Raw genomic sequence first — 26,646 nt, 5'->3', positions numbered from 1 at the left:
CAAACTTATTATGAGGCCATTAATTAGCAAGTGTATGCTGAGTATTCAAGGGTTAGCCCTTAAAGTCCTCTTTTTTTCTGATTTCAGGACCACTACTACAACAGCTTTCTGATTTCTTACCAAACAATGTGAATTATGGCAAATCGACATATACTCTTCTTATACTCAAATTTGTATTACGCTGATCAGAAGTACATATATAGTGCAGTTCAATTTTATTTTCTTCCTTTTTCCTGCTTAATGAAAAGAGGAAGAAGAGGCTGTTGTTAAAATATTGCTGCCAGTTGACTATGTTCAAGACTTAAAATATCTCAAGATGGGCTTCCAGCCCTCAAAAATATTTCCATTGCTTTGCAGCCTGTGGACTCCCTTTCAGGCGATGTTAGTCCTTTCAAGAAAGTAAACTTCTGCAAGCACTGAGCTTGGTTGTAACTTTTGGCACCACAGCAAGAGCCACCCGGTTGCTGTAAACCAGCCTTGCCACACTGTAGAACTGCAGCAGATGCTGTTGGCTTGCCAAGTTTTATTTCATGAGAGAAGGTATTCGAAAACCAGTACATATCTCAGGAGTGCAACATTTAGACTCTCTCATCTCTGTGGGGGTAGATTTGAAACTGCAGCTACTTGATTTCTTCATCTCAAAGCTGCAGAAAAAAACATGAAAGATGCAGCATCATCATGTCCATTTAAGTTATATTAAAATGGAGAATGTCTAGCACCGTTTCTACAAAGAGCTTCCCTTTCCTTATTTTTTTTTTTTTAACTTATTTCTCTGTGTCGGAGACACCGAGTATATTGAACATCAGGGCCTCAGTGCCTTTGGCTTTTATTTTGGTAGAACCAGAACACCCCACACCTGAATACACCACACAGGGAACAGACTTGCAATACAGGTTAGATCTCAGTGGGCTGGAGGGCAAAGCTATAGAAGTTGTATTTGATTGTCTCAATGTCTAAAAGAAATGTTTTTGGGAAAAAGGCAAGACTAGGATTACATGAAGGGCAAGTTCTGAGTCTGAGATCCAGAACGCACGTTACAGGGAAGCAGCAGCCAGGAGTACAGCTAGTGTACCACTAGAAATACACGAAAGATGGGTGTAATCTGTAAAAAATGGGGTATTAAACCAAATACTTTCTTTGTATCAGTTCAACTGCAGTAGTGCCACTCCATCTCAGTCTGAACCCTTAGGCTGCCATCTTCAAGTGGGACCTCAAGATAGCCAGGTAGCTAATTTTAGGAGAATAAATTTTCTATAGGATTCTTTCCAAGCTGTATTGTTGCCAGTCCTCTTCCTAGCGTTAGGTTACCTTTTCCTGATTTCCCATGCTGGTTTCGTCTTCCAAGTCCATTCACATCCTTTTCCCATCGCAATACCCAGGACTAACTGGTATTTCATATCCCACCCCCCTGCTTTATCATTTTTCGTTTTCTTCCTCTTTGAAGTTTACTCTTCTGCACAGCCTCTAGCTCGCCTTGACTCACATCAAGAGTAAATTCCATGACAAGGACACAAGGGTGAGCAGGGAGAACACCTAGACAGGGAGACAGAACGGACTGATGGATAGATACAGAGGCTGCAAAGGGAAAGAATCCAACAAGTTAACTGACCCAGAAAAAAACAGGAAGGAGTTTCCTCCTTGCACCACCAAGCCCCACCCTGGGACCTCTCATAACCCAAATAAAACACAGTGAACTATTCAAAAGGCAAATGTTTATTAGGTACACTGAACTTTAAAAAAATTTCAAAGAATTATGCAAGAAACATATTTAAATATAACAGGTGTTATTGCAATTGTGCTACATTACAAAATCACTTTTCTACCGTCAGCACAATCTGAAGACCTTGATGTTATATGCGAGATAACGTTACATTGACTCTGGCACACAGTAAGTGGTCTGCACTTTTCTGTTCAAATGTCATTTGTGCTGCACCAGGTTGTTCTTGAAGACAAGATCAGCTCTTCGCAGAACTACGCCTTTTATGGTCCAGTAAGTAAAGGAACTGGCAAGGAATAACATGAACTGCTGTTTTCCTCAGCAAAAAAAAGGAAAATCCAAACATGATTTTAGGTGAAGATAAAATATCATATGAGTAACAGTTCAGGAGGTAAATTCTCTTTCCATGGCCAAGTAGCTCCTATTAATCTGACTGCAAATTGCTACAGGTGCACCAAAAGGAGAATGACTCATAGGTCCAGCATTTACACAGATGAAATTAGTAATAGTACATTACATTCAAGTCTCTTGATTTGCTTATTGCCATGCTGCACCATATTATTGCTTCATGTTACGTATACTGAACAAGAGGTTCATGACTGACAAGTCGGAGCATTCAGAAATATCATAGAGGCTATTGACTAAAACAAGAAACTGTGTATGTTAAGGACAGGAAGTCAAAGACTAAACTCAAGTCCTTTGTCACTGACGAGTGCTGGAAACAAAAAAAATTGGAAAAAACTAATACTGATTTCCCTAGATTAAATCTGCCATAGCACTGTAATAATGGAAGCATTCTAGACATATTCTAAACAAGAGGTTTAACTATTCTGGTTAATGAATGACAAGATTTATTTGTCTTAGAAGGACATCAACAGTCTGGACAGTAAGACCAATCCTAATAAAGATACACTGAGAGAAGTAATCCAAACTCTCTTTCACAATAGATAAAAATATAGGTGAATTCAAGGCACAGGTATTTTCAAAATTAACACACATTATTTTCTTTGGAACTAATAATACAAAGGAAGCCATAATTACATTATCAACATGCTGTACACAGGGGCTTTTATGTGCATTACTTATAACAGCACTACCAGAAATTGATCACAAAATTATCCACACGCACAGATGTGCGCACATAAACATATGAGCATAAACTGGAGCACTACACTAGAAAACAAGAAACGTTCCTGTAAATAGAATTCTTAGTAATGTTATCAGGGCTATACACTTTGAGTAACATAAACTTATGTGTAACATTAGTTATGGAAGACAGCTGACGCAAGGCCTGCGTGCAGAGAGCATGTGATTCACACATCTGGTTTGGGGGTGGTAGGAGGCTGCTTACTGTTTGGAGGCAAGGTTCATAGCACTGACACAATCATGATACACTGACAGAGAGATCCATTTTTATTAACACCACCTGAAATAATTCAACACTGAGGAAACCTGTGTGCTAGACATTTAAAAAAAAATCACTGCTTAGCCCCCAACCAGATGGCAAATTTCTGCTTAAAAATCTCATCTTACCACGTAGACTCTTTTTTCTGGGTATACGTTGCTCAGATTTTTTAACCAAGCACAACCACCCATTTCATTTGTACCTTCTTGTGTGCATGAGACTACATTCAGATGAAAACATTCATTTTGCCACACAGTGATCAAGTCTTGTGAGTTTCTTAATACTCTTGAATTGGCTTTTGCCATCTTCAGTGGTAGAAAAAACCCCACATATACTTGCCTACTTGGGCAATTAGGAAAAATGAACCTTTGGCTTTCCTGAACACTGCCCCTAGAAGACCATGACCATATATGCATATTTATTGCTTCACCTGAGTTCAGTGAGTTGACAAATGTGAAGTATTTTTACCACCTGAGTTTCAGCATCTGGAATTGCAAGCTTATGAGCATGCAGAATGTTTTGCTTTCAGCAAGCCCAGCCAAACACACAAGCCCCAAACACACTGTGTTGCCTCCTGCCATCTCTCACCCCACCCCAATAAGTTTCTCTCTTGTCTCTCTCTTTGGAGCTGGACAAAGTTCTCAGCTCTGCCTACCCACCAAGAGTGACAGCTCCAACACTCCACATGCCTTGGGCAGGAGGGAAACCTGAAGTCACAAGTAGTGGGACTGCTGCTTGTTTTGTCCTTGCAGCTCAAATAAAACAAAAGCAGCATAAATTGAGAAATTATCTAAGATAATGCGGTAAAGTCAACTATTTTGAGGAAGAAGCTGGAGCAGTCAGCAGTATCCTTGCTCTCAAGCACAAGTGATCAACAATCACAGATGACCAAAGCTTCCTCTGAACCTCTGTCAAGGTGAGCACCTCCTCTTCCTACATCATCAGCCTCTCTCAAAAACTTGCAGTGTTAAAAATACCATTTAAAAAGCTTGAGTCAGTTATGGTAAGGGTCTGTATCAATATAATCTGCATTAAAGATATATGTGCTTCAGAGAGCAGAAACAAAAGCAATCTCTGATGAAGATGGCCTTGGTGCCAATTAGAATAAAAAAATAACAGTACACCTCTGGACCCTTGGTGCTAGGCTGGAAAGCACAGTGCCAAATCCTCAAAGTGCTTACCAAAAATGTAGTATAAAATGAATCATCTGATGGTACAAATGGAAGAGATTCCACAAATTATGCCCACTTAAGCACTACCAAGACGGGAGTAAAACTAAATGATTACCAGGCAACGTTACACGCTGGCTGTCTGTAAAATGAGAGAATGCATAGTATATCTAAAAGCAGAAGGCTAGAGGCTGCACTATAATGCAGAACTGAAGTTATCTATTCAAAACCTTCTTGAAGCCAGGCTGCAAGGAAGCATCAACTTTCTTTTCAATTAACATCATATTGCTGAGGATGTAACTCATCATGGACATCAATACGGAGAAGGAAAATATTTACTCTCATTTCCTTTTAAGAGTGAAATACTTAAAAGGTAATTATCTGTTTAGTGGAGTGAATTATTAGACAACTCTTAGAATTTATTTTTTAGGTGTGACTTTGGAGATAGTTGAGCCCTCTCCCCATGTATGGTTAAGACTGAAGTTACATCTTTGTGCAGGTGTCTCTACTTTATAATCAAAAGATTTCCATCATAAATGTAATAGGTTTGGTAGCTCTAATCGATGACAGTAATAATTTTCTCTCCTAGCTGAGACATAAACCCCCCTTGCTGCTCAAGCCCATAAACTGCAAGCAGCCAGATACGCACAACAGTGAGAGTTTAAATCTTTGAATTAATCCATACCCAGGTGAAATGCATCAGAGAACAGGTGGCTCAGGAATGCAACATCCAAATTAATGCATCCTTCTAAAAAAATGGTACATGTTCATTAAACTATAAAAGTCCAATTGTTCTTTTCTAGTATATCTAAAAATAATTGTTCTAACAGAGCAGGCCGTAAGTGCAAATTATTTACAGAGTTAACAAGCAAAAAAAAAAGTACTGCTTGTTTTAAGGAAATCATTGCATGAGTAACTGCCATTTTAGCAATGCTCCACACACGTAATTGTTCAGCATTGAATACAGGTTTCAAGAACTGCAAGCAGAAGTTTTCTTCTACATCTACATTTCTGCATTTACTGGTTCATTAAACACTGTCATTTTCAAAACAATAGGTAACGGTACATAAATTGTTAAGACAACTAAACTATAAAATGAATCTTCAAAACCATGGAAAGCAGTATCTTGTTATTTACAGATTAGTGCAGTATTATAAACACAGATTAAAAGATACCTATACATAAATGACATTGTTCTACACCTACAGAATAAAGCATGTTTAAACAGTTTAGCATGACAATCAACATTACAGGTCTTCATACAAACAGAAGGAAATCAAAGGAAAGGAGAGTATTTCTCAAATTGCATCTCCAATGAAGTGCTCCTATCATTTTTTACATTTTCATTTACAACGATGGCACAAGTTATATACAGTGTTAGTATATAATATCAGTTACTGGGCAGTTACCATTGCTATCAACGGACCTTATTCACAGGTACTGAAATTACCTTTTCGAAGTAACACCTGGTGAGCAGAAACACAAGAAACTTAGAAAAGGATTAATTTATCTGATTCATTTGTCTTACATTACTGAGGGACTTTCTTTTTAGGGCAGTGTGAATGTACATGCTCAGGGACTAACTTTCTAATTACACCACTGATACGCAGAGATTTGTATTTTATCAGTATTCTTAACATATACAAAACAGTGTTTGGTATTCAGCCAGAAACTGAAATTTGTGTCCTTTCCTGAGGTTACAAGTTAATGCATCACAAAGTGCAGCTCCCAGTGCTCTTTAAAAGTCATGACCATATTTTACTGAAAATGATGACTCCCAGTTTGGCATAGTTTTACTGAGGGTCAGAATTTCCATCTCATGAAGAAATACTCTGGGAAAACAGATGAAGAAAGTCCAGTGGAACAAACGACGTTCCAGAAATGGTGCTTGTTTTCACCCTCCTGAGCAAGCACGGAGACCAGAACCCCGAGGCCAGGGCTGTCTCTGCAGGGGGCTTATGTGTTTTTTTTCCTGCCCTGGCACTGACCAACTTCCCTACTGGCTGCTGTCCTCCAAATTCTTTTGAAAGGCAGTTCCTGAGGTTTTGGGTGATTAACAGGAAATTGGTACACAGACAATCCTATTCATTTTCCAACTCTCAAGTGCTGTTTCAGTTTTCATGAACTTGTGCCTCAACTGTACAACTGTGTACTGGAAACAAAGAGACATAGTACAGGAATCTAGGGAGGACTTAAAAAAATACCTTTACTAAAAAAAAAAAAAAAGGATCAAAATACAGGCACTTCCTAGGCTTCAAAATTATCCAAACATGTTATGTGGGAGATACCTCATATGGCTACGTGGACAGGTCCACAGATAGTTTTCTGGTGACAGGAGGGACCTTTCAAAAACTTCTTTATTGATGGCCAAGCAGCTTATACAGTAGTTTAACTGTGCTAGAGTAAGTGATTGTCTGAAGAAAGGCCAAGAAATAAGTGGTGGGTACTCTGCTATCTCTGATGAGATATCCAAAAGATCAATTTATAAGCTGTAGGGTGCAACCCAAGTCCCCATCTCTATCATCAGGTAGTTTATAGTGCGATTCAGAAAAGCGAAGAATCCAGAGTTCATCAGCCTTTATTCCTTGAGTAGTCTAGAGATACTTTGCAGTGAGCAAAGAGTGAACCCAGTAGCTTTCAAACTCCAGCCATACTATTCAAAAAGTTAAAAACTGGGATTCAAAATTTGCTTCACAGATGCATGCCTACACCCCAGTGGTCACTAGTTTTCCGTGTCATGTAGCCTTGTACTTCTGATGAACACTTAACAACACTATGAACAAGGTCCATAGTGTTAAGGTACACAATCGTTACCACAGTGTGTTGCAGTGGCTCACTAAACAACCAATTTCTCCTTCAGAAAAAAGCACTCCTCAGAGATTCTAGTATTTGTCCTATGTTTGGTTTGTTGAGTTTGGTTTTTTTTAAATTCCAAACCATGCATGATCTGACATAAAATCTACTCGGTTGCGCCAAGTAATCTGCTTGTAAGAATGCCATGCATATGAATTATAATTATATACTTTTTTTAAATTGTCAGTAATTCTCCTAGATGATTCTTTGGAATTTACTTGCCTATGTATTTTTCCAATTAGCAGAACCTGAAACATTTTGCAGATATCACTTCTTAGGACACAGGCACAAATGCTTATGAAGGCACTTTCCCCAAAAAGCTTCCAAGATTTTAATTACTAATCACACATAGGGCAAGCTTTCTGAACACTAGTACAATGTACTACTACTGCTCTCGTATCCGAGCCCACAGCAGATACAGCTGAACTCTGGTTACTGGATAGATTTGTAGACTTGTTTTGCAAGTTAAATTAACCCTTTTTCTAAAGGCACAGGATATAATTTTCATACGACGCTTAGGTAGGGAAAGGGCTTCTTCCCACTTCAGTTATCTTTAAAAAGCCTGTCTTGCGGCAGACCACTGGATTCATTCATGCCATCATCTTCTTTTTTCAAGAAAAAAATTACAGTTTAAAGCCTTTTTCATTATATCTATGAATCGTCACACAGCCATGATATGATACTGGCCTGGGCATGGCTGCTACTCCTGTGATAATGCCCGTAGCAGGGTCATAACAAAGAATAGTGTCTGTGGCTTCACCGTTTTCTCGTCTTCCACCAAGGATATAGATTTTTCCATTACACACAGACATGCCACAATTCTCCTGTTTCGAAATAGACAAAGGAATACATGATTATTTAAAAAACAAGACCTCGATTCTTGCATGTTTACCCCAGTGCAGGACAGCATTGTGACTACCCTTTGTAAAGAGACTGGCCTATACTATTCCCTCCTGAGAGGGCCAATGCAGAAAGCACAGTAACTGGGGACAGCAGCAGCACAATCCTACAGAAAAGACTAGTTCAGGTCTAAGCCTTCACTACACACAGCTCAGACAAGGGATATAATGGAATACAGCTGAACACTGTACTTACCATTTAAACATCCGAGATAAGGAAAGGGAGAGAGAATAAAGGTTTTCAGAAGAGGGGCCACGGTAGGTACTATTAATGCAAAAAAATGGGAACAAGGAGAAGCACCTTAGAGGAGTAACAGATAGTGAAGAGGGATGTAAAGAGGGAGGTAAAAAGCCATGACTAAGAAAAGAGTGCATAAGAGAAAGACAGCACTATGCCTTACTTGAAACAAAGAGAGAGAGGATTTTATTTCTTCCTTAAAAGCCGGCATGGAAAAAAATATTCTGTTAAATAGAGAACACAGACCTAAACAGAGGAATAGAGGGAAGGCCAGGAAAAAGAAGAACAAATTTCTGTTAATTCTGTTAGATACCGTAGAGTATGTGATTGATGTTTTATAAACACCAGGACAATTAACTGATACACAGATACTTTACTACCAAGGGGACACCTTTGTAAATTCTGCTCAGTTCCATACGTGGAAGTGATACAGCTCTTGGTGCTTAAGGCAGACACTTTCTGTGCCACACATTGGTTTGTTTTTTTTATTTTTACCACACTGTAAAAACAGCCTTCAATATTTGTTACATTGAAAAACTTTAATAAATTATAAGGAAATTACTATCTTCAGTCTAAATTAAAACATACAGCAGAACTTGACAGAGATCAACTTCTATACAATTAAAACATCATCCATTATACTGTTACACTGTTTTCCAACAGTAACTGCTCTCAAATAAAAAGTCTGGACTGGCTAACAGCAACACCCAACTGAAAAGCTGCTGGTTTAGAAACTTCCTCTTCCGTGAGGTTTTGAATGAAGATGAAGAAGTAAAGAAAGAATGGAATCAGAGATGCAATTTTAACAGGGTTAAACAAGTGTACACTCATTTCATGCCAAGATATTAACATTAAAAAATACCTTTCAGATGTCTAGAGGGCTTTTAGTGTTAATTACCTGTCTGCTGAATGTATTCTGTACATGCATCCAGTAGTCCTCAGCTGGATCATAGCAGTATATTGCTTTGGTAAGCCCACCAGCAACATAGATCAGATTGTTCAAAGACACAGCCGTGATACATCTTTTTGCGATAGGGATAGTTGCACGGAGCAACCAAGAATTAGTATCGGGATCATAAGACTGAACCTGAAAACAAATACATGCATTTCAGATTAAAAGCCTAATTGAAGTAACAGCCTGGCACACCCACACAGGTTATACAAGAAGAGTCAAAGCAAAAATACCTGGTGGGCAATATCCCACCAAGAAAATGAAGTCAATATAAATATAAGTCCATATATTGTCTATATATGCACTATATTCAACATTACTTTCCTAACAAGTTTAAGAATTCACAGAACTTGAAGGCGATGACAGTATCCATGAGAAAGACCACAGGAACAGTATGTATCATTGAGTTAACGTTTTCTACTCTCTACTTTTTGTACTGTAGTAATTCCATATTCCATTCAGCAAAACAGTTAAAACAGATCCCTGTATGATCTGTTTTTAAACCAGCAACACTGTCTACCATGGATAGAGGAAGCAATCAAACACAACTGACCTTGTCAGAACACGTGTTGTCATCAGGACCACCCCCAATCACAAAGAGTTTGCCAACACAGCTGGTGACAGCCGGAGAGCTCACAGCTTCTTTAAGGGGAGCCACCTCTGTCCATCGATTAGAAAACGAATCGTAACACTCTACACTGCTGAGGCGGTTTTGCCCATCGTATCCTCCAACAACATATACCTGTGCAAAGTGGTGAAAACTATCAACATTTCATTTTTAGAGTAGTTATTACGTTTAAATACAAAATTAAATTAAAGCTGCAAGAATCCTAATTTGCTAGGTTTGTGAAGGGGTACTTTCCCCACATTTTACTTTATACACAGGAGAAGGATATCATCTAAAAATAATAGGTAAAGACTCCCTGGAGAGTTCCATTCAGTCACATGTGGAATGACACTGCAAACACACGTCCAAAGCACAGTATTATTAATACTGAGAGAGAAACTTCCTATTTGAATGGCATTTGTTAAAAAAGGCACTTCTCTGCACTTCTCTTTTCACAAATTATGTTGAGCAACAGCAGCAGCAAAAGTCCATCTGAATTTACCTTTGCTTTTGTGTGTTTTGCTTTTTTCCTACTTGCTTACAAAAATATTTCTTCCTCTCACTTTGTAAACTTTACTTTCCTGTTGCTTCTCTCGTATTTAAGAAGCAGAGCTCATTACTGCTTCTGTCTACCTTCTTCCCTCTGTTTGCTCCAGCTGCAAGTTTCATCTCTTAAGAGGTCCAAGGGATACCACATGCACATCTTCCCTAACTTTCACTAATGGAGTCCCCACAGGCAGTTGATCCCAACTACTGGTTTTGCGTTAATGCCTTCAAAATACAGCAAAACCTCCCATTTCCCCACAGCACATATTTGGTTAATTTCAACATAAAACATCAAATAAAAGAGCAGAGAGCTAACACTCAGAGGAGTACCAGTTTCTGTTAACTGCATAAACTGTTAAACTTTTGACAGCACTTTTGAAGCACAGGCAAATCCAGATGCTTCTCTGCTTCCCAAAAAATTGCTTCTTGGGCATAAGACACTTCAATGACAAAACAAACACAAAAAATCCCAACTGAGGGATAACATGATTTCCATATCCACAGATAGTGTCTAACTGATAAAAGAGCCTAGTTGTTTAAAATAGTCTTTTATTTGAAAATACGCATTTTTATAATTATTTGATAGGAAATACAAAGTAATACTAAATACATACATATTTTCTCCACTGCTTTTTTATACACAGCAAACATCCCCACTATAAAAAAAAAATTATAAATATACTTCTCTTACTTTACCAAGAAGAACAGCCATTTTATGACGCCATCTGCCTTTATTTAAGGAGGCAACTCTGATCCAAATGTTAAGTTGAGAGTTATAAATCCAAACATCCCGGCTATTGATTCTTCCACCTTTTTAAAAACAAAAATAAGACAATTTGAATAAATTTATTATTGAATGAGAAATATTAACATGTCCCTCTATGGTGGGCAATGAAAACTTTGTATCCTTTTTATGTGAAATAAAGATCTAGCTATATTTATAGGCTAGACTGAAAAAGTCTGTTTCAGTGGATTTCAAACATGACAACGTACATTAAGTTGTTTCACTTATGTGTGCCTTTCCCAGTAACACGATGAGATTATTTCTCGAGATTGGAATGCATTTTAATGGCTTCTGCCCATGCTCTTCAGGTTTCCTTCACTGTCACTACCTGGATGGGACACTTGAAATCTTAACTTTATGTGCCTCATGGCACATCCCTAACACTAGCTGCTCCTCCATTTGGTTCATGCATCCATCTCCTTCATTTTACATTTTGTTCAAACATAGGTACTACACATCTGAGGAGAGAATTTCTTTGGTTAAACTAACACATGGGGCTTGGTTTCTAAACCATCAGCTGCACCCTATAATTTACCCTTGCTAAAAGACTGAATGAGAGGTGTTTAACACCTACAGCTATTGCTCATTTCACTGTAAAAGGCTGGTATAAATGGATCCCCAACTCTGGTGCTAAAAGGAATTCATTTCCATTTTACATTCCCATGATGAGAAGAAGCTTCAACTGTTTTTCTTTCAGAGTCTAGGCAGCCATAGGACAGAAGCAAGTGACCAGCAACATACCAGTGCTGCAGTGCTCCTAGGCAACTGGTGTTTTAACCAGGACACAGAATGTTTTGTAGCAGAGAAAATGCTGCTAGAAAAAACACCGCTTTCGATTTTTTGCTTGCAATTTTTCCAACTGTTGCTGCAAACAGGCCACTAATAAATCTTAAAGCAGTGTACTTAACGAGCATAAACTAGTCTCTTTAAATACAATTGACACCCTGGAATCAGCTGCAAAACACTACCAATTAATACCAAACAAAAATCCCAGAAAACACTTTTTTCTACAGTAAGATTGGTTTGGGGCTGATGTTCATCATTTACATCAGAACGCGATTGTCAGTTGAGCATCTGGAAGTTCACAGTACTTAATAAGAAAACAAAAAAACAAAGAAAAGAAAGAAATCTTAAAATTTTTTGGGATTATTCACCTGAAACAAGAATATCATTCCGTAGAGCACACACTGCATACTCAGACTTGGTAAACTCTGGAAGTTTAGCCAGTGACTTCCACTCTCCTGTTACAGGATCGTAGCACTCAGTATACGGCAAATTAAACCCTCCAACTCGTTCACAGCCTCCAACAACAACTATCACTTCAGAATAACCAGTTGATCTAAAAAAGTGAACACAGAAAACTAAGATGTAAAAGATTATTTATTAGTACATGGAGGCAAACAACATTGTCTTCAAAACTCTGTTAAAATCGGGAAATTTACTAGTTAGCATTAACTTACACAGCAAAGAAAAAAGAAAAAAAGTCATGTAGCAAACAGAGGTTCTCACTGTTTCCAGCTGTCTCATTACACAGCAAGTTACTCCACCGACAGGTATTCTGTGTAAGTGGTGGAGTTGCACTGCACAACATTCTATGTAAAAATCAAATAATTAAAAAATACAGAAAGCCCTTACTCTAATAATAGTTCTCCTTTGACTGTGTATGTAGAGGCTTCAGAAACAGTTCAAGCGAGGCCAGAGACAATGAGATGAGCAATCTGTTTCACAATGAAACCAGTCCTCGCATCCCCTGTGTCCTCCCTGAATTTTTCAAAATTCACAGTACTTTACACTGCTTAAATACTCAAAAAGTTTGAAATCTTTTGGGTTATTTTATGCAAAAAAAAGCTGAAGGCATACAGTCACCAGAATAAGAGGAAAAAAACCAGACCTTAGAGCCAATGCACAGTCAAGAAAGTGAGAAAGAAGTGTAGTGATAAGAAGGAAACATTAAGGAATGCTGAAGTAAAAATTCAAGCCTAAAACAAAAACTCAGTGTGAAAAAATTAAGTATTAGACAGTCTGCAGTACATGCAAATAAGCCTTTAAATTCTATTCCACACACTCATTCTTATTCTACTAACCTGATGCTTCTGCATTATACATATTCTATATCTGCAGCAATAACAACTCATTATATGTTGATCCACATTTGAATGTGGAGAAATCAACCAACCATCTTCAACATGCAAATCAAATTATGACCAACTTTTATTCCTCCCTGCAAATTTATAATTTCCTGTAAACATCTGTCAAAATCCTTTTTTTTCAGGGCATTTTTAGATTAAAGGATTTTGCACTGATACAGTTATTTCAAGGAGTGTTGTCTACTATTTAAGTAAAACTGAATGCAAGATTGAGGTTTTTTTCAGTAAGCCTTTTTGTTGTGTTGTGCTTTAACTTCCATCCCATTCACACCATTGCTGAGTACTGCAGTCCTCAAAAAAAAGGACTTAAGACTGCATTTGAGATAAAAGTTGCATGATCTGTCCCCAAACTTCCTAACATGTGAACTTATGCACATATTAACTTATAAATCATGATAACAGGTTCCCCATTTTGAAACATCAGGAATAAAACTAGTTAGCCCTTCTATCTCCTTGTCACCACACACTGTAATTTAAATACGCCATATATATTTCTACTCAGAATATTTTAAACAGGCAAAGGCAATGCACTATAACATTACATAGAAGATATGTATCTGAGGAAGTATACTTACGCACCTGAACTAGCCAGAAGAACCACTCTCTTCAGCTGCTCAGCTTTGAAGTCATGCTCGTTCCTGGTTTCTATGTATTTACTGTTACTGTTTTTTGCTTTTTTGAGGAACAACTCTGAAAAGAATCTCTCAAAGGGTAAGAGCGGGGAAGTTCCCATGCCAGCAAAGCATTACCCAGGAAGAGAATTTCCTTAAAAGCAAAATACTCATCTCATAATTTGCCTCTGAAGCAAGCCCAACTACATCAGCTAACTGTATGTATGAAAGAGGTTTGTCTGTTGATTACTTTCTAGATTAGAATCAAGGCCTCCAACTACTGAAAAGCTTACTGTACCAGATTATCAATCTTTATTTTAAAACTAAATGAACCAAAATCTTTGATCAGAGAGAGCTCTTTATGAATATTGCTATGATGGAGTTTTGCTCTTTAAAGAAAGTCTTCATTTAGTACAGTATTTCAAATCCACAGAAAACCAAGAATTTTCCCAGCATTTTAGTACCTATATAACTATATCCTTTCTTCACTTAAGAAACAGTTTCTCTGTTACATTTTCTTGAAGGAGTCTTGCACTGTATAGATTTTAAAGTTAGTTCCAAAAGATCTTTTGCAAATGATGGAGAGCACATCAGTTTAAAAGAAAAAAATCAAAAATGTGGGAGTACACCAAAAGAACATACAGGCAAAGGCTAATTCCAGAAGAGAAGTAAGAGTGTATTTGAATGGAGATTAGAAAAAGCTGTGATCTCAATCAGTGGTACAGAAAGTCCTCCTTGTAGCCCTTCAGAAGAAACGGTGTGATCAAAATAACAGACATGAGGTAAAACAAGCACTGTAGAGATTCCGGCAGACACTCTCCCACCAGAAAGAGGTGCACAAAACTGTGCATTCCCAAGAGCAGGTTTCCAGGGGTTCCTGAGTTACATGCAGACCTCTAGGCGAGGTGAGAACACCAACCAGCACAGCGTCAGCTGGCCACAAGAACTTCAGTAGTTCTGAATGTCATCTGATTACATCCAAAAACATTTTAAATTTGGGAGACAAATTACAAGAATTATGGTAAATCACTTCCCCCCTCCCCCCCCCCCCCCCCCGTTAATTCACTTTTGGGTAGTAAATGGTATGACAGAAATGTGAAGTGAAATAAAAACTCATCTCCCTGGGGGAAAAAGAAGGAACTACATTAAGTTTTCTAAAGGCAACTAAAAAGGATGTGTTAGAATGTGTGAATGTAGTAACTTCTAAGTAATTCAAGAGAACACTCATATTTTTATCAGACAGCCTAACAAATGGTGTGATTGAAGACTCCACAGGTACATGAAAATCTGAAGATAATTCAAAGCATACTGTAGGAAAAGCATGGTTTGGTTTGCATATGGAAAGGTGTTATTGCTCACTGCTGTGCGACACAACCAGCAGGGGACAAGGCAGACTTAAAAGGAGCATGAGAGACAACCTCAAGATGTCACTATGTCGTTGCAAGTACAAAACTGAAAGCTCTTTCAAAAAGACCTGCATTTGTCAACAATGCCTAGTGGCAAAAGAGCAAGCAGGCAACCGTTATGCCACGTTTTAAACTGGTATTTACTGCAGGTAACTCTTCACTGCTTCGAAAAGAAAAAAAAAAAAGAAACTCAATGGCAAATTGCAATCCACACTGTTCTTTTAAAAAATGGGTAGAACCCGCTGCGCCCGCAGGTGCATACATACCCATACAAGGAATCACAATTAATTTCCAGAAGTTTCAGTAAAAACACTGGCATGGGAATTTCTGACCCTGCAGCCCATCTCCTTTTAGAAACAGTTTACATAAAAAAGAAATTGGAGGAAGACAAGAAAGAAGGAAAAGAGCTCTCCAGCATCCTCTCCTCCCCAAACCCCCCAGAAATGCCCAGAAAAAGGTGTGATGAAAACATGGGGGAAAGAGGGACATGGTAACTTGTTTTAGAACACAATCTCTTTTTGCTATAGGCAACAGAAAGAAAATGACAAAGAACTATTCCATGAATGTATATAGAAAAGGGGAAAAAAATTCCTGCTGGGAGGCCAGCCAGTTTTTCTCTTTGTAAATTACTTCTCTTGTTCCTGCCTACTCGAATTCACAGTGCAGTTTAATAAACTCAGCAGTAAACCCAACAAAACCCACAAAATCCCAAACCAACATCCCTCTACCCCCCTGCTTCAGAAATCACTTGTGTTGGGCAAGGTACTTCATTTACAAACTGGAATGCTACACTGAGGCTGCTCAGGTTCTCAATACATACACACCATGCACTTTGTCAAGACTGTTAGGTCTGAGTGTATTTGCTTTCTTTATCAAATTACATAATAAACGTACAACCACCACCACACCAAATACCACAAGATACAGCCACACTCCAGCTGCTCATGAAACAAGGAGGTCCTTGGTCTGAATTCCCACGGTCCCTCCCTCAGGCCCAGACTCAGGGTAGGAAATGCCTCAGAAACCATCGTTGCACCAGTTTCCAAACTCCCATGAACCAAAAAAGTTTCCAAAGACCCTCCATGGCAACATACAGCTTAGAAAACCTGGCAGCAGGGCTGCAAATAGTTTAAGAAGAATTTCTTCTCTCATGGCAGGAGTGAAGACTAGAAAGCCAACAGTGGGGCAAATGCTTGCCAAATATTTTTTCCCCCCAATTTAACACATGCCAAAAAAAAAAAAGGTTCCCTGCACAGTCACTATAAAGCAACCACATCTGACTAAGAGTAAACAAAGAGGACTAACTCCTAACACAATCTGTTTGTCCAGACCAGGTCACTGCACCACATTAATATAACACATGATTCTAGAACTACAGCTTAGATCAGCTGGAGTTAACAACAAACTATCATGTGGAGGTAAGGCTTTTACTGGGAAAACATTTTTCAGGAAAAAAAATTGTAACTACCATTGCTCATAAATGCCACTAATGGACTCTTCCTCATTTCTTCTTCCAACTTCAGTCACCTATTTGTGTAACACATTATTAAGTAGCTGCAATTCTGAATCATTAATATGTCATAGAATAAGCATGAAATACTTCAGGAACTGTTTCATAATTTTTTAAAAATGCAAGATTTAGCTTCTTTACAGTTAAGAACCTGTTCTTAGACCTGCTGTTGTCTATTACAAATCCAGGTACTACTCCATCTGTAAAGTATTTGTGATGTAGCATGTGAATGCTCTGAATATGACTCTCCATCCACATCCTTTACAGTGTGCTGTACACTTACATGACTTTATTATAAAAAGAAATAAGGTTGGGAAACGGAATGGTTAACCTGCTATAGCACAGTAAGTTCTTTTCAAGACACTGCTATTGTATGAAATAACATAAGCTCTCATCTAGCAAACATTAACCTTTAGAAAATATTTTACTTACAAGGTAATATAACTTCACTTACCTGAACAGTCGCTTATTTCACAGCAATAAAGTGATCTGTGCAAAAAGACTCACTTATGTACATTTTCATGACAAATGTGAGCTTCATGTGTTTTGAGGAAGTACTGAAGTGTAACTGTAGTGGCTCCAGAATGCAAAATAAAATAATCTTCAAGAGATTTTTTTTCTGGGCATGTGTATATCAAACTATGTCCTTCTCCTAAAAATAAGGAAAAAAAAAATTTCCTCACCTGCGTGGCCTAGTTCTGGGAGACATCATCTCATTTCCAAGGATATGGTATCGCCTGGCTTCGTGCAGCAGCTGATAGCACTCTGGGGAATTCTGAATCAGCTGGTCCACTTCCACAGTCTGAACAAAGTAGTTTGGATGTAACAGCGGGAGCCTGACGTGCGTCAGAAGTTCGTGTAACACTGGTCTTCGCAACTCAACCGCCCGGTACACCCAGCGCATGACAGCTTCAAACACCATCTCTTCCTTACTGATCACCAGTTCATCACTGCAAATGTAATCAATAAGCTCATCCTTCCCCAGTTCGAGGAATTCTTCATGCTGGGACACGTCCTCAAACGTCTGCAGCGCAAAATTCCTGCACTTGGTGAACAGGGTCTTGAGCGAGTGCGTATCTGCAAAGCGCTGGATTCCCAGGCAATTGCAAGGATCCAGCTGTTCTTCCAGGAACTTGGCGCAGGCGTCACGCAGAACGCTGATCTGAAAGAGACTCGATGTTTCAAAGAGATACTGCACATTCTCTGTAGTGATTTTCACCTTGCCAGTGTATACATACTGTAAAAAGCAATCCATAGCTTCAGCAAAAATGCCGTTGATCTCCACTAGCATCTCTCTGCTTTCTCGGTGATCATTACAAAACATAGCTCTGAAGTAGCTGCTGCAGGCCGAGAGAACCGCTCGATGGCAGGGAAACTCCCTCCCTTCCACACAGATAATAACATCTGTGAACAACCGGCTGTCTCGAAATTCATTGAAGATCTGGAGAATGCTTTCAGCATGGGATGATCCCGAGGAAAAGTCGAAAAACTCAGGGCCTGACAATGATTTTGGGTCCATTTCAAAAACTTTCCGCTTGGTTGCAGGGGAATCTCGTATCCCACTATCCTCTCTATTAAGTCTGCGTCCCAATATTAGTACCATTGTTACATCAGTTGGCTATAGAGTCATTGAGAAAAATTTGCAGAGTTTCTCCTTCGCAGTGCTACGGTCTGAAAAATTAAAACACTTCAGTATTCAGTCTGGTATATTCTTAACTTCATATGAGAATTAGACAAGATACTTATTTGGTCACTCTAAGAACTGGTACAATTTTTGACCTTTACTATAGGGGACATGGTATTACAGGGCAAGTTACCATGCACCTTGTGCAGGGCAATGCAGCATCACCTGCCACACGCTAAATACAAAATATACCCGTAGAACAGGTGCCATGGATGGCAAGTTCTGAATGTCTCAGCACCACTGGCATTGTATTAGTGTTCAAGGTGTAAAAAAAGGAGATCTTGGCTCCAGAAAATCACCCAACGGACAAAAGCCAAAGATTTCCTGGATAAAGATCCAGAGCTTGGGCTTTTCTCATTTTCCAGTGTAATCCTCATTTCAGCTGGAGCCTCCAAGTACTACTACAACAGCACTAGTTAAAAAGGGAAAAAAAACCCCTGAGATTTTCAAAATAAAAATTCAGTAGAGAAATCACTCCATTTTCATTACCAAGTCTCTCACAATGAAGTCTTATAATACTAGTGTTTAATAACATTCAGTTATCTCAGTGAATAACGTTGGCCATAAGTTTTTACCTGTTCATTCCTAGCATCTAAAAATTAGTTCACTGATAATCTAAGATTCAATTAAAAATGAACGTAAGCTGCTAGCACATGAAACAGAATGAAGAAAGAATTATATTAGTTGGTAAAAAACTACTGGAAATAAGAACCAAGGGCAACTCACTGAGGATAGGGAGATCTGTTTTCCCAAGTACTACTAGCCAATAATTTTTAGCAAAACCTTTTGCTCAAACACTTTCCAGTTTCAAATAGACAGTGTACAACGTTCCCCCCAGCATGCAAACACAGACTCACATTAATCAGAGCACTGAAGTTGCAAAAATCAAGCACTCAAATGTTAGTGTATGCCAATAGTATGTTTTTAGGTGAAGAAACTGCAGCTGATTTTGCAGACAGCGTGTATTAGAGGTAACGTGATCAACCAACCTAGCAGTGATACGGCTTTTTGCCAATCCTGAGCTTTCAAATTAACTGGATGAATGTCCACCAAAATATACTGAGGCAGCAAGAGGCTGGGCAAAACGCCCTCTTGGGTCTGACACAGGTATCATTCCAGACACATGTAATACTTGTTTCTATGTCTAGAAGGACATGTACTGAGTTATTTTAAAGTTTATGGAGATTTTTTTCATGCTTCCAAGAGGTTATATTCAGTTTCCCTCATTCCCCACTTATACAGTCAGTAGACGTCAGCTCCTCACAGCAATTTCATTTGTTGACGTGCCAGCATCTTTAGAGCTGCAATTACACAATCCCAGTCTGGCTACATCATCACTTAATATAGAAAGCAATGAACACGCTTTTTCTAAACAGGCTTTTTACACAGCACCTTTTAAAAGGCACCCTCTTAAAAAGCAAGAAAAGAATGTGTGCCATACATATACTCATTGAGAAAAGAGGCTTTAAAACTGTCATCTTCCATATAAAATTTTTAAACATATTTACAAGGTAGATTCTTGGTATGGCTTATTTACTCTACAAAATATTTAATTAAAATAGGACCAGTTGTCAACATTGATGCCTGAAAAACACCGTTGCAATGAGCCTATCTAATAACTGATTGATTGCCTCAGAGAGATTTTAAGGAGGCATAAACAGTCTAATCTGTAGCTGGTATTCTATCCAATGTATTTCACAACTGTTCCACCCTGTAATGATGCAGGCCAGATAAAAACCAAAACCAGCAACAACAACCACTACCACCACCTCACCAGCTCAGTTGCTAACACCCTAACCAATACACTGAACTTTATCTGCAATTGATTCCATACTATTTGGCATGAGAAAGTGGGCAGAAGTGAAGCATCAGCAGTAGAAAAGGGAAATGTAACAATGAAATTATAAATATAATCCCCAAAGGCTTGATTCTAGTATCACAGATTTAAATCAAAAGAATTTCACTAAAGCCAATGGAGCTCTTCCAAAGCAAAGTTAGCCTGAAATCAGAAACAGGACACCGACATATTGCATGAAAGGGCAAAACACAGCAACTAAGTACAAAAAGCTTCAAGATTAAATCTTTCTCATTATGTGTGAAGTTAAACCAACACTATATTATGCAATCACCAATAAATGGAAATAAGGACTCTGGGTTAAGACTGCTCACTGAAGGAAGCAATGTCTTCTTTATGCTGGAACAACACGAAATTAGTGGTCAGCAAATGATTTTATTCTTTTTTAGTGTCCCAGTGGTTTAAAGAAATAGGAGACCAAAAAAAAAATCCACGGAGCAAAAACTAATCAAGGGGATAAACACTGTAAATTCACACATAAGAGAACAGAACGGAAGAATAATTACATTCCGTTGCAGAAATTACTGTTTTTGAATATATTATGCTTCAATTTTATCCAGTTAATCATTTCTGTAGGTTTGCTTAAGCAAACTAATTTTGTAAGACTATCAGTAACACTATCACATGTTCAGCTCTATCAGACATACACATGGCCTTCTTGCAAATCTCGCTCTGGCAGTTTTAAAATGCCACCACTTCCACCTGCCTGCCCCATGTTTCAGCCCCAAAGCTGGAAAGGCAGAGGGGAGTCTGTGCCTGAAGCTGAGCTGCTGAGTGCACAAAGGAGGGAAACACAAGAGGATACACCTGTCTGCACTTTCTGCATATGTACTTACACACGCCTACAGACTCTGCATTACAAAACACCAACCATTTAGAGAATTTAACACTGAGATCTCTTCATGAAGTTTAAATGAAGCAAAAGAAAAACAAAATAATTTTTTCCCAAAGGCACTATTAGAAATTATTGTATAAAAAAATACAAAACACATTGGATCGCTTGTCTGAGCAAGGGTCAACAAGGACGGACCTTAAGCAAACCAGTTTACCCATTCAAAAAACTGGAAAGGAAAAAAAAAAAAATCACACTTTCTTTCAACAGGTTTTAAAAATGCTTTACAAATACAGACACAGCTCCAACACAGATGTTACCTGCACATCTCTTAATTAAGGTGGGTTCACCAGAAGATCAGGTTCCTCTATTTCCTTAATCTTGTCTATACAAGACATTCCTCAGAAATAATCTAAGAGCCCAAATCAGAGGCCAGTAAATGAGGTCTACAAAATATTTGCCCTGACATCTTCTATCAGTAAATCCTCCTATAAATTACTTTTATGCTGCACTAGACTACTCCTTCCTTCACTGCAACATCCTCGTGTATTTTAGCGCTCTCCCTTCATCTGCAGCTCTGGCAACAGCTAGCAGCCTTCCGGCAGAGCTGTTTTCTGTCACTTCTGTGTCACAGAACTCCTTCGGTCCGTTAGCAGAACTGAAGAAAGCAGCAGAGGAAGCATGCAGCCAGGGTCGGGGCGAGGCCCTTCGGTAACACCTAGTCATCAGGTGTGCCCCAGCTCTACCTTCCAAGCTCACCCTCGGGCTGTAGTTTCAAGAAAGTGTACCTGAAGCTGAGCTGGGCTTCCGTCTGCCGCTGCCCGTGGAGGTGGCTTCCACCCTGCGCCCCTGCCCACCGCCGCTGCCTCACGTCAGCACCAGCACTCGCGTGGCGTGGCCGGACCAGTGACCGTCTGTGAAGGGAGAAACAGAGGCGCTGGAACCACGTCGGCTGCCCTGGGGAAGGGCAGGAGCCCCCAGCACAGCCCCAGCACAGCCCACACACCGCCTGTGTGGCTCCAGCTCCCAGACGCGTCACATCTACTATTACCTGCTGCGGTATTAGTAACAGCACCCCCGAGGTAATGCAACCAAGCTTAATAAAATAAATGGTATTTTAGTTCTGAAGCATGGGAACTGTAACTCGGGTTTGGCCAATTCTAGTTGTTTGTGAGTTCAGATAACATGATTTGCAGATGTGCTTCACCTCAGATGTCTGGTTACCACAGGAGTCAGAGAAAACAAACTCCCCGTTGTACCTACTGCAACACACTGGCTAAACCACAAACCACTCTAGTTTTTTTCTTTTAAAGGAAGGAAGAGGAAAAAAACGAAAAGCATAACCTTTCCCTCCACCAAAAAACAAACACAGCACTTCTTTTCCTTGTGATACAAAAAAAGACCAAAAAAGTTGATGATTTTAAAGGATTTTTTAAAAAAAACCAATAAATTCTTCTTGTTTTATGGTAGAAATTGACGTTTTGAATGCCTTTAAGATGAAGTTTTTAATACTACTGAAGAACTAATAAACATGTACTCAAAGTGAACAAGCTGATCGACATGGTAAGGAGTTAGGTACACTGTAGAAAAAGTTTTTTATTCTAATAAGACACTATTTTGATAAAAAAAATACTCTGAATGCTAAAATTCAATAGCAATCAAGGTGATGACACATACAAAAAGCCCTAAGTGCCCTCAAAAATCACCCTGCAAAAACAGGAACTGATTTGGACATGAGACTCGTGATTATTAAGTAACAAAGCAGCGAAAATGAACACCTTTAAACTGTGCAGAAGTCTTTAGGTAACCTTTTTGTAAGTGAAAAAGTCACCTGAAAGGGCACACACCCACTGGGGAGGGAAAGGGGAGGAAAAAAAAAGGCAGCACTGCATACTATCATTAACCTATGGGGAAGAGACTGAAAAAAACATTCTTCCACCTTGGTTTCACTATTATTTTTACATATATTCAGATTTTGCTTTAAAAAACCCGAACGAAAGCCCCGGTCATTGCACACATCCAGATTAGGCGTTTCAAGGGCTTCCAGGGGCTTCAGCCAACTGCCTGTTAAATTTGAAACTAAGAAACAAATCGCTGCGATCACACAGGCAGAGACAGCCGGGCCGATACCCAGGGAGATTACTTTTACCGAAAGGAACAGGAATTTTAAGTATGTAACGATGTGAAAATTGGACTAATACATAAAGACTTACATCTGAAACCGTGGGCGTTACCGAGAATCCTACAGAGCAAGGCAACGCGAAACACGCAAAACAAACCCCAGCCAGGAAAATTTTAAGAAATCGGAGGATGTCCTTAATGTCCGCACACACACACACACACATACACAGAGTGACCGGCCCCCTCCGTGCCCCTGGCCCGGGGGCGACCGAACACAGGCACCGTTCAAGGCCAAAACATTCCGAAGTTGTTGCCACCCCTTTTTGCTATATAAGGAAACAGAGCGTCATCCAAACTAAAAAAAAAAAACAAACCCAAACAAACAGAACCAAAAACACGAGCCCCAGCGCCAACCCAGCAGACTCGAGGGGTGAAGGACAAGGCCGGCGCTGAGGGGACGCCCACGGGCCGCTCGCCCGTTGTTTACTGGCGGGGCTGGAGGCGGCTGCAGCAGCACAAAATGGCAGCGCCTGGCAGGACGCGGCCCCCAGCCCGCGGGAACCACCTGTACCCAGCGCCGCCAAACGCGGGGCACAACCGCGCGGGCCCCACGCCGCGGGCGCCGGCGAGGCGGGGGTTAACCGCGGTGCCGCAGCGGGCCGGCCCCACAGCCGCCGGGAGAACCCGGGCGCCCTGCGCCCGCGAGGCTAAGCCCAGGACGCGGCTCCCCCGCCGCCCCCCCCTCACAGCCAACGGCCTCCGGGTCGCAGCCCCCCCCCGCCGTGCCCCGGCGCGCATGCGCAGTGCCGCCACCGTCTCCCGGGCCGGGGCCGCCGCGCGCACGCGCGCCCTCCAGCTCACCTTCACCCCGAGCCGTCTTGGCGACAGCCCCCCCCCCCGCTGCCTGCCCAATCCCCGCGCCGCCCCGCGCCTCGGCCCCGCCTCCCCGCCCGCCCGCCCAATCCGCGGCCGCGGGCCCCCCGCCGCCGCCGCTGCCGCCGCCGCCCGGGGGGCACGGAGCAGCCCCGCGTTACGAAACCGCCGCGGGGGGACCGGGGGCACCAGGCACCCCCCCAGCCCCGCTCCGCCGGCCGGGCCGGGCGCGCCGCACCGCACCGTCCGCTGGGCCCCGCTGCCCGCACTCAGTGCCGGAGCGGGGGGGCGAGGGGACACACACACACACACACGACACACACAGCCGAGAGGTCCCGGGGCACCGGCGCCGCCGCCGGCCCTTGCCCGCCATGGCACCGCCGCGGCGGTCGCCCCGCGCTGCCGGCAGGGCCAGGGACGCGCTGCCTCACAGCGCGGCGGCTAACGGTCCCGGCCGGCCCCGCGCCCCGGCCCCGCCACCGCCACCGCCGCGCCTCGGCGGGGCCCCGCGCCCTCCCCGGGGGCTCCCGGACCGTCGCGGGGGCGCCGCCGCCGCCCGCGCCCCGCGCCCCCGCGCCGGCCCGCACTCACAGCCGGGAACGGGCCCCGCCGCGCTGCGCCCCGCGGGAGCTGCCGCCCGGGGCGGGGGTCGGGCCGGGTACGGAGCGGTGCGGTGCGCTCGGGCCTCTCCGCCGCCGCCGGTCGCGCTGCCAGCGCCGCTCAAAACAAAGGGGCCGGCGGGGCATGTGACCGCCGAGCCACCGCGCGTGATGTCACGGGCCCGGCGCGGCCCTGGGAGCTGTAGTCCCGCCGCCCCGCCCGGAGACCGGCGGCCGCGAAACTGGGGTCCGCGCCGCGCTCCGTCTGCGGCAGCGTCCCGGGAGGAACCGGGGACAAGCGGCCAAAGGGCGCGGAGGGGCCGTGAGAGCCCCCGGCAGCAGCGGCGCGGCAAGGCCGCAGCTTTTGTCACTGCGAGCTCTTGCCGTTCGCCTTCCCTTGGATGGGACCGGGGGGCACCACCCCCCCCGCCCCGGTAATCCCGACCGGACCCCGACCCTCAGTGTGCCCAGGCTGGAGGCGGTGCCTTGGGATGGCGCCTTCCGCGGTGACAGTGCCTTGTGCCAGCCCGGGGGGCCCGGCCAGAACCCCCCGACAGGAGCCATCTCCCAAGCTAAAGCAAACACCATCTCTGTAGTTTTTCAGTCTACACGACCAAAATAGAAACCAATACGCACAAAAATCAATCAAAGGGGGATCTTTGTCTACCTGAGTTACAGCTTCACCGAATTAATATGGAATTGTCAGCTGACAGAGCTTTTCCCCAGTCCCAGCTCAACTGTAGCACAAAGGGGTGCCCCTTTCCCTGCTAACGGGAGAAAGCCAAGGCTGGTTTTAAGCAGGGCCGTGAAGAGCACTGCTGTTGCAGCTGGAGGTCACAGCGGTGGCAGCCACTCAACTGCAAATATAAAAGCAGGACCCTGGTGTCATCGCCGTGCAATTTCAAGAGCAGGTCTGAGCCTGTCCTGGAGCCCAAATTCACTTCATATCCAAACTATTTGGACACCAGCCCATGCTCTAACACAGGCTGATGGAACATGCCTGGGAGTATGGAAATTATGCCCTTTAGCATAAGCAAACTCGCAAGTCCATAAAGCAGAGTAGCAAGGCAAGGGCAGGGACATACATGCTTAAATTAAGTTCATTAGCAAGTACTAAATGAGGCCTTATGCAATGCTGTGGAGCTGATGTACCCAGGTAACTGGCTGCGTTCTCTTTCCTAGAAGGATGACCTCTCCCTCCTGCCCCTTACCGCCGAGGGGAAGGAAGAAATATCAATTCTTCTATTAGCTGCCACTTACTTTGCTCTCCTCAATGTTAGATATCGATCCCAGGCATAATGTATCTTTACCTTTCAGTGAAGCTACAGTCTTCTGACCTCAGGATATACTCCTCTTTTTGACTCCTTAGGCCCTCCCCGGGAAGCGTACGCAGCCTTGTGCTCTTTGCAGTAGCTAATGCTGCTCCTTCGCTGGAACTATTAGAAAAGCAGCATGTGCTCAGGACTGCAGGACTGATCCTCTCTGGAGCAAACCAGTCTCAGATTTTCATAGGCTAAATGAGCTCTGCTTTTCCCTGGGGTCAGGTAAATTGCAGCCTTGCAGAACAGTTAGAATTACTAATTAAAAGGCTAAGTTTCTGAAAACAGACTGAAAATGTCAATTGATTTTGTTATGTAAATTGTTTTCACAAACATCTTAAACAATTGAAACCTTCAACCATTTTCCTGCCAAGCTAAAACTCAGAACTGCTTAACAGATTTAATTAGAAGTGAGATCGGTCAGTCAATTTTTCATCCTCTGGCTGGAAAAGCAAGAAGGACCCCAAACAACATAAACAGCAAAGAGAAAATCAACAGGCAGTTCACCTTGTATAGTAC

The 26,646-nt window shown here is 41.8% G+C and overlaps 1 protein-coding gene across 3 annotated transcripts; it reads right to left on the bottom strand.

The window, feature by feature from the left end:
- Positions 1 to 1,697: 1,697 nt before the first annotated feature.
- KLHL24 (kelch like family member 24) lies at positions 1,698 to 24,925 on the bottom strand. 3 transcript variants are annotated; one of them, XM_074833602.1, is made up of 8 exons: positions 24,801 to 24,925; positions 22,004 to 22,129; positions 17,528 to 18,515; positions 12,325 to 12,509; positions 11,078 to 11,196; positions 9,787 to 9,975; positions 9,180 to 9,368; positions 1,698 to 7,968 (listed from the first exon to the last, which is right to left on the bottom strand). In XM_074833602.1, the coding sequence occupies exons 3-8, from the start codon at positions 18,445 to 18,447 to the stop codon at positions 7,768 to 7,770; spliced, it is 1,803 nt and encodes a 600-aa protein (XP_074689703.1). In that variant the 5' UTR covers positions 18,448 to 18,515; positions 22,004 to 22,129; positions 24,801 to 24,925; the 3' UTR covers positions 1,698 to 7,767. The 3 variants fall into 3 exon arrangements, with proteins under 3 accessions (XP_074689703.1, XP_074689704.1, XP_074689705.1); XM_074833603.1 differs by lacking the exon at positions 24,801 to 24,925 and adding an exon at positions 23,429 to 24,031; XM_074833604.1 differs by lacking the exon at positions 22,004 to 22,129 and having other exon boundaries at positions 24,801 to 24,912.
- Positions 24,926 to 26,646: the final 1,721 nt, after the last annotated feature.

This window comes from Strix aluco, chromosome 9 (assembly GCF_031877795.1).
Source record: "Strix aluco isolate bStrAlu1 chromosome 9, bStrAlu1.hap1, whole genome shotgun sequence".
In the NCBI taxonomy this organism is placed as follows: Eukaryota; Metazoa; Chordata; class Aves; order Strigiformes; family Strigidae; genus Strix; species Strix aluco.
The sequence above is the reverse complement of the archived record's forward strand: the minus strand, read 5'-3'. Positions and strand labels throughout refer to the sequence as shown.